The following is a 12,958-nucleotide window of genomic DNA, read 5'->3' on the forward strand; positions in this document are numbered from 1 at the left end:
TCATTGTATTTGTAACGTAAACTTCCTTATTTATACAAGTAAAAGTGATAAAATACAATATATATGTACATACATGTATGAGTGTGTGTGTTAAATATATTTTAAGTGTAATTAATTCAAAATAATTTTATAGAATTTAAATAATTTTATATTTAATGAAAAAAGTAACTAAAATATTTATTTAAACCCAAATTTTTAACTAAAAAGTAAACTAAAAATACTTCGAAATAAATGCTGTCACACTTTGGATTTTTAAATTCACTAAATCTGAAATGTGAACATATTTTGAATATTTCACTACGAATTTATTAACTATAATTTATATTTATATATACATACATACATAAGTATACGTTATATACATACAGAAGAAAAAAATAAGCTTTATAAAGGAGAAACAATTTATACACAAGAGAAATATACGCAAAACATAACGTAACATAAATAGAATATGATTATTCAGCGCTTAGCGTGGAATTCGGCTTAATATAAGAATCATTCACTGCTGCTGATAAGAGAACCCTTTTCTCCAATTTGTGTTGCACACAAAAAATCGCTTTACGGATGACTTAACTTCTGAAAAATGCAAGAAAAAGTTAAACAAATATTTTTAAATTAAAATATAAAAAGAATTCCACGCAATTTCTCACCGCCCCCTACTGCTGCGCGTCGAGACTGCGGAACGCCGCGTTGTGCCGGGCGATTTATCTGGACCCTTGTAATATTTAGACATCGTTTTGCTGACGCGTGATGGCCGCGTGCTGACACTAAAAATATAACAGTTTTTTAATTAACTTAGACGGCCAAAAGTTATTCTTCTTCTTCAACTTACACTGTGCTGGTGGTGCTTTCGTTGTCATTCTTGACGCTCGCCGTGTCGTCGCTTTCCTTTTCGAAGTCACGCTCACTGGGCGCTTTGCGTCCATTCGCCGGCGGTGGTCGGCTGCGTTGACGTGGTGCCGGCGTACGGCTTCGCGGTTCAACTTCTTGCCTGTCGCCGGGGTTCTTTTCAGTTTTGGGTTTCAACGGCTTATCGTCCTCGTCATCATCCTCATCTTCCTCTAACTCAATTTCCTCTTTCAATTTTCTACCACGTCTACGCGTTGGTGAAGTACTCTTTGCATCCTTAACGTCAGCTTTGTGTAGGCGCTGTAACGATGCTAAGGATGTGGCAGTTAAGTAGACGTCGGTTTCTTCCTGTTCCACATTTGAGGAGCTATAAAAGCAAATAAAATGAGAATATCTATATTTTTTAACCACAATTTTACTTACAGTAAATCCTTGTCCTTGTTTTTGGCGACACTTTTGCCCTCAGCTGCATCGTGATTTTCTTCGTCGTCGATTAGATCCACTATTTCATCCGCCACAAGTGTAACTGTCGACTTGCGATTGCGTGTGGGCGGCAATAGTTTTCGTCTGATACCAGGAATTCTGCTTGGCGCCGCCGCGGTCAATCGTTTGTCTGCCTCTTCGATTTTCTTATCTTCCTTGGCTTTGCTCTGCAATACCAATGTGATTTTATTGATTTCCTCCTCCACATCTAGTGGACCGCCTGGTGTATTAGACGCTGGTTTGGCCCGTGGTTGAACCACTACTTCCTTCACAACATTCACCGTCTCTTCGGAATTATCCTCAACTTTTTTGGTGCGCTGCTGTTGTTGCTCCTGTGCTTTCTGCAATGACTTTTTCAAGGCGCTGCGTATTTGTTGTACTGAACCACGCGGCGCTGGTGTGGTTGCAGACACTACAGCGACATCTTTATTCTCCGCTGCGACCTTCTGCAGTCCAATCGCTTCCAGTAACTGTTGACCAAGCGCTGATTTGCTCGAAGTTTGTCTTTTAACTGCATTACTGTTACGCGTAGTCGTCTTGCCGGCTGCGGCAGCATTCGTTGTGACAGCCTTGGTCGTGCTGGTTGTATTGCTTCCCGCCAGCGAAGACACACTGGTAGCCGCAGCTGCGGTAGGTGTCAGCATAGTCTCCGTTGCTTTAGTTACAATTGCGGTTGGTGCGGCTTCGCTCACATTCGTTGTGTTTGATGGTACTTGTGTGCCAATTGAGATGATGTTGGAAGGGAATTGGGTGGCAATTGTGTTGAGGCTGTCGAGGGATTGCGTCTTGGAGGGTTTCTTTGGCGGCGCTGCTGTCGGTTGTAATACATTGGAGGAGCCCGCCGCCAATTTTGTCGTTGTTGCAGTGTAGGCTACGGTCTCAGTTAGTGTTGAGATTACAGGTGTTACTTCCTTAGTGTTTATGGCAAGATTCAAACGCGCTGGTGAAGCCTGTATAACGGTTTTGCGACGTTTTATAATTGGACGTGTTATCATGGGTTTGGATACCTGTTGTGGCACTGGAAAGGTGACGGACTCGGTTTGTGATAGACTTGAGGAGCTACCCGCGTTTCCATCGCCATTATTTTGCAAGTTTGTTGTTGTGCTTTCAGTGCAATCATCCGGTTCCATCAATATAATGTCATCTGTATCGAAAACAAAGTCACTTCCGCTGGCGGGCACTGTAATAATCGAGTTGCTACGCTGGCGTCTGGGCTGTGATTGTGACTGGGGCTGTTGCATGCGGCTAAGAGCGGCACGTTGCCGTTGTAGCAGTGCCAGCAAGGCATCATTCGAGCTGGTGGCGCTGAGACCGCTTAGCATGTTCAAATGTGTAAATAATGCCGCTGGATCGAGATCGACGTGTATGTCGGGTGTCGACTTGGAATTCAAATACTGCGAATTGAGTGTAGAATTCAGAGCAGCGTATTCATCGCTGTTAAATATCGACGCGCTGCGTCCACGTGCCGACACTTTTCGCACCTTTTTGGGCGGAGCTAATTTCATATTATCATTCTCGCCATCTCGCTTCAATGATTGATTCGAAGCACTTGCCTTCGGTGTGACATCGGATACTTCTGTTTCTTCTTCTGGACTTGCTGGCACCAATTGCACTGAAGTCTCTGCCGGCAATTTGTACGGCAACGCTGTTGTTATGCCTGCCACTTGTAACTCGGTTTCTTTGGTGACAGCTGCAGCTGCTGCAGCTGCGGCTGCTACCTGTTGCTGCTGCAACATTTGTGCCGCCTGCAAAACAGGACCCAAATAGGGACCCATTATTTGTGTAAGATCGGCGTCTTGCAGCAGATTCGGATCAGCCATTATGGTGGCAAAACGAGAGTTACGCAAACGTTCCAATTGCGCCTCCATTGTGTTTTTATTTACCGGCCATTTTAGTGCTTTCAATATGAGTTTGAGGAGATCGCCATCTTTGATTACTTTACCGAGCAAGATGTCATCAGGAATACTAGGTCTGGCCGACTGTGACAAATCGGTCGGTTCCGATTGCATTTGTGGCTCGGATGTTGGCTCGATATGTGGAGTGGACTGGGGCGCAACTTGCACTTGATGTTTTTGTTGTTTTGTAGCGGCAATTATCATCTTCTCTGGAAGCGGCTCTGCCGGTACATCATCTTCAACCAACAAAGTTGGCGGCTCGACAGTTTTCGCTTGTGCTTGGCTACCCTGTGTATTTTGACCGAGCTTTTGTGAGACCTTCAGCAGGGAAACTTGTCCAGCATTAACTGCTTTGATATTGTTTAGTGCATTTTTGAGATTTTTACGCTTCTGCTGCAAAATATTGGCTTTCTGTGTAGGCTGCTCGGCTGTAGTTTTGCTTGTGGGCACGGTTTCAGGTGCACAACCGATTACGTAACCACCGCTTGTGACTGTCGTTACCTGTTGTTGCCGATTGGGGAAGAAATTTATGACACCCGACGTGGTTGGCTTCTTGGTGGGAGCAGCAATTTCTGTCTGCTTCGGTGTGCTGGCAAAACCGCGTTGTGCAATAGACTTCGGTGTGAAACGGGTGTCCAGCGAGTTCTGACGTCGCGATGCCGTTATCATTTTGTGCTGGGTCTCACGTGTCAGCGGATCGTTGACAGACACATTTAGGACGACCTCGTCTTTGTGGGAACATGTCGACGATGCGGGCAGTGATGCTGGTGGTGTGGATTCAGCGCTCTGCACAACCAGTTTCTCGCGCTCCTTCGGTTTCGGCCTCTCCGGTACTTGAGCGACAGATGCACATTCTTTTGGAGACTTGGATGCGGGAGCTTTACTGGTGGGGTTGTTGCTTTCACTGCTCTCAGCTTGCAAACACGACTAAAAGTATAAAATGCCGTTAATTAGTGGGTGTGTGTTGGATTTTGGGTTAACTTGTGTTGGCAACACACCTTTGTATTGAAGATGAAATCACGGAAAACCTTTTGTGTGTGCTTGGCGATTTTGGACAGTGATGCTGTGGCTTCTACTTGGCGGAAACATGCCTTGCATAACACCTTCGGCAGTATATCCTCTTCTGAAATCTGTAAATTGAAATGCAGATGATTAGTTTTTCGATTTTTTAAAGATTGTTCGTGAATGTACATATGTATAATACAAGGTTAGGTAAAATTACCCCACATCCCGTTTCTCCACAAGTTTAGACAATGTCATTGTGGCATAAAGAACTTCATCTACATTTAGCTCCAACTCTTCCAGAGGAAATCTTCAGAGATCACAAAATTTGTACATACATGTAGAAATGATCCACGTGACGAACTAAGTCCATTTACCAATGTCCATCTGTCTATATAGACACGAACTAGTCCCTCAGTTTTTAGATATCTGAAATCCCTCTCTCCCCAAGAAGCTGCTCATTCGTCTAACCGCCGATATCGGAGTGCTGCCTTACAAACTGACCGATCAAAATCTAGTTCTTGTCTGGAAAACTTTTTTTTTATTTACGAAGGGTATTATGGCTTCGGTATAACCTAATCGAAAATTTTTTCTTCTTTTTATTTTATATTCTGCTGCGTTTTTCTTATGTAAGAAATCTGTGTGTACATACATATGTATATAGCTCTCTTACAAGTATGTACATAAGTATATATGTATTAGTGAGCTCACTCCTCACGCTCTCACATAGCAGCCGGTCGTAAATTTATAATATTACAGACTCAATAAGAACGCGTGAATTTTGTAAAAACGTATTGACATTGACATTGCAAAAGCGCAACTTTGTTAGTGAATGCCAATTGCAGCGCCTCTAGCTGCTTAGAAGCTTATAAGGAGAGAAAAGCAAAAAAGATTCTGTGCAACATTTGAACACTGCTAACCTGTTTTCATTGAGACTGTATTGATCAGAAATATACAGGCAACTTATATGAGGAGAAACACATATAGAATCATATGTATATATGTATGTATGTATATGCATATAATATCAGGTAATCGTATATAATTTTAAGTAGCACATACATAAGCATAAAAGGGGAACCTGACAGGACTAGTCCATTTCAGAAGATTGCAAGCACATTTTATATCAGTAATTTACGTCTAAAATCAGAAATACCAACCAAGATGCCTCTTATACTATATTATGACATAACGAAGCCTCAAGGATGTACTATATACATATACCGGAAATTAGTTAATGTATATAACCATACATATGTATGTATATACCCTTCAGAAAACCCTTAAGTGGGGAGAACCATCCTTCGTTCGTAATTCAAATTTCATTCATCATGATTGGTCTCTGGCTGAATAAAATTCAGAGTCAGTCTATTAAATTTGACTTCTCAAATCTCTTTTACGGTTCTTAAACTGCTATCTCGGATTCTGGATTTACCGTCTAATGGTTCTAATGAATTTTAATTTGTAAGAGTATTTAAGTAATTAGTAGAGTTTTATAGACGTATTTTACTGGAGCAAAACTCTTCATTATGATCATAGTTTTTCTTAAAATCTTTAAATGAAATGTCAAGCCAGTTAGAAAAAAATTCAAGAATAAAGATTTTCATATTTCGATAGGTTATACAGGGTTTGTCCGGAAAGTAAGAGGATTGAGTTGATTTAAAAAATCTTATTGAACCAATCGTTACAATTCTTTAAAAACTTTCAAAATAGGCTCCTTCTGCGTCGATGCCAGCGTGATTTCCAAGCATTTAAGGCGTCACGGAAGGCATTCTCCGGAATAACCTTGAGAGCTGACGTGCATGCTGCTTGGAAACCCTTTGTCGTCTCAAAATGCTCGGAAGATTGCCTCTTAGTCTTGAGATCAAACTCAAAGATTCACGAATCGTCACCTGTGATTACGCTATTCAAAAATCCGGCGTCACTGTCAGACATGTTCAAATTTTCTGGCACACTTCCACTCGCCGTAATTTCTGGTTGTCAGTAAGCACTTTTGGAACCATCTTCGCACCCATCTTGCGCATGTTCAAGTGCTCCGTCACAATGTCCTGAACCACAGATTTGGATAAATTTAACATCTGGGCGGTTTGAGTTCAAAACTTTGCGCACACAAGTCATATTGTCGGTATTTGTCGAAGTCGCAGGTCTCCTACCACGGTATTCATCAGCGACCTCTTTTCGGCTTTCCAAAAAGGCCTGGTGCCACCGAAACACACCACTTTTTGCTAAAGCAACATCTGGGTAAGCCTGCATTTTCGGCTTGCACCACTCACAGAAACACGTCGCGCGAAAATGTTTGTCCGGACTCTCCAGGTGATCGAAGACAATTGACCAGTGGCTCGTTCGTTGGCTAGGAACGCTCTCTAACGAATCCAGTCGGTGCGCAGACGCTCCGAAGTACTTTTCAGACAAACCCTGCACCTCTAACATTAACATACTCAAATTTTAAATCGATACCTCAAAATATTTTTGAGTTACAGCCTTATAAAGTGTAGCCGCTCAGTTCAATCAGATCCATCAGTTTATCTTTAAATAAATTTTTTGAATCATCATTTTTAAAATTTTGTTTGAGTGATTACACGGACAACAATGAATGCAATGAGCCAGAAACACCAATGTAAGCTACCACGAAAGAGATCCTTCATTAGTTTCGTTAGGTTACACTGTCTGCCTTTCACACGCCATACATACATATATATGTAGACCTACTGGTCCTTAGTAATGACAGATGAAGCTTTCTTATCTATGCGTGCTGAAGCTGACGTCATGCAGGACGTCAACGCTTTTTGCAAGTTAAGTAGAGAATTTATATCTAATTTTTATACTTCCACTAGACACTTGAAATGTGAACCTCCTAGATATCTAAGCCGATTTCTAGATAAGGCCGGACATCAGCAGAAGAGGTGTTCCAGCGTATCTCTCATGACCACTTCTTTGCATTTTCTACACGTCTTATAGTTAATGTTGACCAAGCGGCTCACATTTGATGCCAGTAAGTTGTGACCTATGACTAGGACAACAACCATCTTGCAGTCTTTTCGAGATCGTGTGAGTAGAAAGCGGCTTCCTTGCACATGATTTTGGCGTTCCTGCATGCCCCTAAGTCATTTTCTGACGAAATGTGATGTGAAATTATTGCTTTTATTGCCCCTTGGCTATCCATTATACTCTTTACGTGATTTCTTCTTGATGCCTCTCTCAGCAGCTTTCCTGACCCCAATGACTTCTGCCTGAAAGATACTGCAGTAACCGGCAGCTTGAAAGGACCCCTGTGATCCAGCGCTAGTTAATTTTGGAAATTGGAATAATCACCTCTACAAATCCAAAGAAAACTTTCATATTGTACAAATGTATTTTAATATTCCTACAACTCAACTTGGCTTGTGATCGTTTCCACACACGGGCAACACGAGCAACATCGCGCATTTGCGTGTGTGTATGTATGCCAAAGCATGCACTAACACAGACACACTTTTACCTTTTGAAAGCTTTGCAGTAAATTTAATACAAATTCTATGTTCTATGGCCTCAGAGCGAGTCTACACAACGTTAGCCAGCGTCAGGCATGGAATTTTTCCAACAATAACAAAACTCATGCGTATTCAAATACATACATACAAATATATGGTAAATAAAACTAGCGTATGCGTGTGTGTGTGCGTACTTTTATTGCCTTTTCCACTGAATTCACGCTTTCTGCTTCTATGTTTGGTTGTTACATGTGCAAAAGTATGTTTGTGTGAGTGACTAATTTTGTTTCGATGTATGCGTGCTGAAGTCTGTTTACGAAAGCTAGAACAATTCTAGTGGCTAAAAGCTAACTGTAAATATTTTTTTTATAAAAAACGAAGTGTTGCGAAGTTCTGACTTTGAGATTTGAAGTGCTGTACTTTTTTTGCAGCTTGTTTTGCTTTTCCCCTCTGCTTTCATTTTAAGCTTGAAACCCACACAGTGCACCAACACACACAAACACACGTAAAATTTTGCGACTCGTGCCAGTATCACGAATCGATTTTTATTTGCTTTTTAATTTTTCGTTACAAGTTTTAGGTGCGTGTGTGTAGGTGCAGTCAAACGAGATTTACGCACACTAGTGTAGGCGCATAGCCTCTGCTTGCGGCTGTGTTTGTGTGTGTGTGTGTACATAAATGAGAATCTAAGATTGTGTATATCGCACAAGTTATTTCAGCTGATTGTGATGTTTTTGTTATTGTTGTCGATTTTATTTTTATCAGCATTTTCTTGGGTAATGCTTTTCGCGTCGCTTTTCTGTTTTCTGTGTTAGTCACATGTGTCTACTTGCTTTAAAATTCTCTTTTTGTTATCTGCTCGCTCGTTCAATTTATTTCTCATCATAAAATTCACTAACACAAGCGCAAAAAATTCTGGCATTAATTGTCACGCTTTCAGTGAAGACAACACTTTGATAGTATTCTTTGTGTCCTTAGTAAATCATGGCCAATTTGATTTTATTTGAATGGGAATAGCACCTATAGCAGATAGGAGAACCTCAAGCGCTGACCCTGATACATTTTGTAAACGATTTTCTTTATCTTAGTAATATAACGGGTTTTGCAATAAGAGCGAATGTTTAAATAAAACAGAAACGGTTTCGGATATCAATGAAATTCTTGTGAAAGTATATTCGATGCCATTATGTTTGCAGAAGTTCAGACACTGAACCCAATTTTCGACGGTTTTCAAGCATAAATCGGCCGGTACTGCAATTTCCCGTTTGAATTTCGAACGAAGTTCATCAACCGTCGCTGTTTTGCTGACACAGACCATAGACTTGACGTAGCCCCACAGGAAATAGTCTAGCGGTGTCAAACCGCACGATCGAGGCAGCCAATTGACTGGGCCATTTCGTGAGGTAACACGTTCACCAAACTTGGTTTTCAGTAAAGCGACTGTGACATTCGATGTGTGGCTTGTGGCGCCGTCCTGTTGGAACCACATACTGTGCAAGTCCACATCACCCAATTCGGGCCAAAAATACTCGGTTATCATTGAGCGGTAGCAATTCCCACGGAAGATACGGCCCAATAAACCGCACCAAAAGTAATTTTTCGGGATGCAATGGTGACTCAAGGTATACATTTGATTTGCTGTCTGACCAATCAAGTATATTTTGTTTATTGACGAAGCCATTCAGCCAGAAATGAGCCTCATCGCTGAAGATGATTTTCCAATGAAAATCCAGATAATTTTCAAGTTGTTGCTCAGCCCAATTCACGAACATAGGATGATTCTGGTGGCAAGCGGCTTCGGTTCTTGCGTCAATTTGATCCTGTAAAGAAGTAGGTCAAGATCTTTTCGCAAAATTCACCACAATGACGTCACGGAGATGCCCAACGCTTGAGAACGACATGTGAGACACTGATTTGGGTCTTCCTCAAATTGATGTGCTAGCGGCAGTAATATTCCCGACACTACGGGCACTTCTTTGTCTCACTGGCACGGGAACATTTTGTACTACGCCTGTGGATTCAAATTTCTCCACTAGACGTGCAATTTTTGATCTCGGACGATTAAGACGACCATAAATTGGATCTAATGCTTTTAAAGCTTATATTGTAAGTATGTACATACATATGTATGTATGAGTATAAGCCCATTAAAGTGATACATCAGTCAGGGGAACAAACCTTGAATGTCTCTATCTAACATGACACATTAAAAATACCTTCTTCCAATGAAAATTTCAACACTAAAAACTCCATCTAGAATCTAAAATATTTCTCTTTAATTTGCTCAAAATCAATTCTGGGGTTTTATATACTATAATATATATACTATGTATGTGTATTTAAAATATTACAAAAATAATAATAATTTATGATCTTAATATCAGCTAAAATGGATTAATTTTTTGCTGTTGGTGTTCAATAATTTTTCTATTGTGCACAATAATTGGTCCATTATCCTGACCTCACAGCGCCCAATACTATCATAACTGTGATCATTCTAATTGGAAGGAAAAATCAAACAAGCTGCACGCATTCTCAAAATTCCACTACACACAACTCCCAACACAAAAAAAGCAACAGGAGAGCAGTCACCAATACACACAAGACATCTCTCCCTCACTCTCTCTGCGCACACATGCATACATACAAATGTGTGAGAAACCCAACACAGCAGCACAATTGCATTATTTACATTTTTTCCACACTTTCCGCGATCCATGTTTACATAACACAATTTATAATGAAATAGTCGCATATTTATTAATTTTAGTATTTATTTATGTATGAATGTGTTTGCAAGTAGATATGAATGTATGTATGCATGTATATAAAAAATGCTAAGCTTACCGTCAAATACAGGTATCGCTCGATTTTATCCTTCAGTGCTGGCGTCTTCAGTATATAAACACATTCGGCCACGGAGTTTTTGCCTTTCGTGTTGGCGGCGCAGACACGGCACAAATATTCAAATGTTGACTGGGGGTTCTCCATTTCCTTGCTGTTGTTTTACTGATTTTTGTTTTGTATATGTGTTAGATCGTTTATTTTGGAATTTTAAACAGACACTTTTTAGTTCACTAAAATTTTAGTTGCACTTTTTATTGTTGCTATTTTTAACTGATAATTTTCTGCGTCCTGTAGCCTTCAAGCTATTATGCAATCAATTGCAATTAAACTTACACATTTTTCTACATATAAAATAAAAAAAATATTAATTTTTTTAGAATTATTAGAGTTTTGAATTTTTCAGTAAACCAAAAAATAAATGAAAAAAATTCATGCCTTTGACAGACTTTACTGAAGTTTTCTTTTTGTTATTATTTTTGCCAGTGTAAACGTTGTTGTTTGGGGGAATAGTGGATTACATTTTTTTTATAAACGAACACACAGTTTTTATTATTTCTTGGTCCCTGTTATTTATAATAAAAACAAGCGACTTTCTTCAGTTCTTTTGGCCTTTTCCTGAGCTTTTGAGTCGAAAATTTGCTCTATGGTCATACATATTTATATCAGTTCTTAATGTGTTTGGCGAATTCTGCACTTAATTAATAAAAGAAAAATAACTTTATTCATTGCACTGAATTCTCTACTCTTCAAATTAAAAACATTGGCATGTTTGGAGCCACTGTGTCACCACTAAATTTCAAATTCCGCACGTTTTTCTTTTCTTTTTCTAATCAGCGGCCAATTACAGAACACACACACAGACACTCTAGTCAGCGCATACACCGACGATAAACCAACACTTCTCGGCTAACAAAACAAAAACAACAACGCGAAACTTGCAAAAGAAATAAAAAAAAAATAACAACAAAGCTGACGCTACCAACGAAAAGGCAGAGGCAACAGATATTGCAGCATAGCTTTTGTGAGGTTGTAGAAAAAAAGAATAATTTACAGCAGCAAAAAGAGACAACAAAAGCACAGCATAGCACGAGCGAAGCAGCAGCCGCGCTGTTGGCGACGTCAACTTCGTTTCGGTAGAAGGCGAACGCGCTTCTCCTCGCTATGCGTTGTTTTGTTGTACTACATTTCGGTATGCGTGCGTGTTTGTTGTTGGCATTACACTTGATGTGCCGTTGCTTAAGGCATTGTTGTTTTTGTTATGCTCACAATTTTTCTACAATGTATTTTTGTTTTCTGATTTATGGCTATTTGATTGAAGTGGACGCGAGCTTTTTTTTTATTAGAATTAACGAAGGCGTCGAGCAGTGAGATTGTCCCGTTGGGTATGCGCTGTCTTACAGACGTCGGCGCCGTCGCGTACATCTCCCGTGCATGCATTCGTGGAAACATTGCGCTGCGACGCGAGCGCTTTGAGCGCAAAGCACAGCTGAGTCTGGAAGAAACCCAATTGCAAATATGCGCTAAACGCTACGGAGCACACACACAGCGTCTTAGAGCACAGCAACAACAATACACACTTGTTCTGGCAATATTTGGGAGCACAACACGTAGAAAGTCGGCGCGCTCGTAGAGTCATTATATTTTTTATCAAAACACGCGAGTGTAGAAAATAGCAAAAAAAAAAAAAAACGCATTTCGATTAACACACGCTGCGACCGTGTTGTTGTTGGTGGCGCACCAACCGACGTCAGCGACTTCGCTCGCGCCTATTAAAGCACACAGCAGCCGCCAGCGCCATCTACCAGCAGCCATTGGCATTAAACGCACCATAAGCACAAACACACGAACACTTGCACATACATACACTTGTATGCGCTGCCGAACAATGCAGCGACCCAAGCAACGGCACCAGCACCAGTGGGCTTCTTGGTTTAGCGCCACTAGTGGTTTTATTGTTGTCGCTTTAAACTTTCACTTGGATTTTGGCGTGTGAGACAGTTCGATTCGTATTCCTGTGTTTTGGTTTATGTTGTGGCCGCTAATCTGCGTAACGGTATTAGTACACTGACTGCGCACAATTCAATTATTTACAAAAAATAGTATTTGCACTTCACTTGATTTTCCTGTAAAAGTTTTCCTCTGACTAAAACACACACTCGCGCGCGCGACCAAGTACAAACGAGAACTGAACTCGAAAGCGACGAGCGCAACACACACGCTCGTTTCGATTTCAGCATTTTGCACGCACACAGCGGCACTCACGATTTTTACATGCCCACACACACAATCACACGGTGTGCACACACATCGGCACAGACATTTGTATGTGCGAAGCAGTTGTGTATGCGAGCGAGGCGCGACTATTGTTACCACTACACTTGCAGTCGGGCAACTCGCCGCACGCACACTGGC

General features: G+C 40.8%; 1 protein-coding gene across 5 annotated transcripts; it reads right to left on the reverse strand.

The window, feature by feature from the left end:
• Window positions 1–264: 264 nt before the first annotated feature.
• LOC126754255 (uncharacterized) lies at window positions 265–12,736 on the reverse strand. Of its 5 annotated transcripts, none has more exons than XM_050466270.1 (7): window positions 12,661–12,736; window positions 10,547–10,887; window positions 4,226–4,357; window positions 1,273–4,154; window positions 833–1,216; window positions 651–767; window positions 265–576 (listed from the first exon to the last, which is right to left on the reverse strand). In XM_050466270.1, exons 2-7 carry the CDS (start codon window positions 10,688–10,690, stop codon window positions 570–572), a joined length of 3,666 nt encoding a protein of 1,221 aa, XP_050322227.1. In that variant the 5' UTR covers window positions 10,691–10,887; window positions 12,661–12,736; the 3' UTR covers window positions 265–569. The 5 variants fall into 5 exon arrangements, with proteins under 5 accessions (XP_050322227.1, XP_050322229.1, XP_050322225.1 ...); XM_050466272.1 differs by having other exon boundaries at window positions 265–573; window positions 12,411–12,735; XM_050466268.1 differs by having other exon boundaries at window positions 12,411–12,734.
• Window positions 12,737–12,958: the final 222 nt, after the last annotated feature.

The sequence above is a fragment of the Bactrocera neohumeralis genome, chromosome 3, assembly GCF_024586455.1.
Source record: "Bactrocera neohumeralis isolate Rockhampton chromosome 3, APGP_CSIRO_Bneo_wtdbg2-racon-allhic-juicebox.fasta_v2, whole genome shotgun sequence".
NCBI lineage: Eukaryota > Metazoa > Arthropoda > Insecta > Diptera > Tephritidae > Bactrocera > Bactrocera neohumeralis.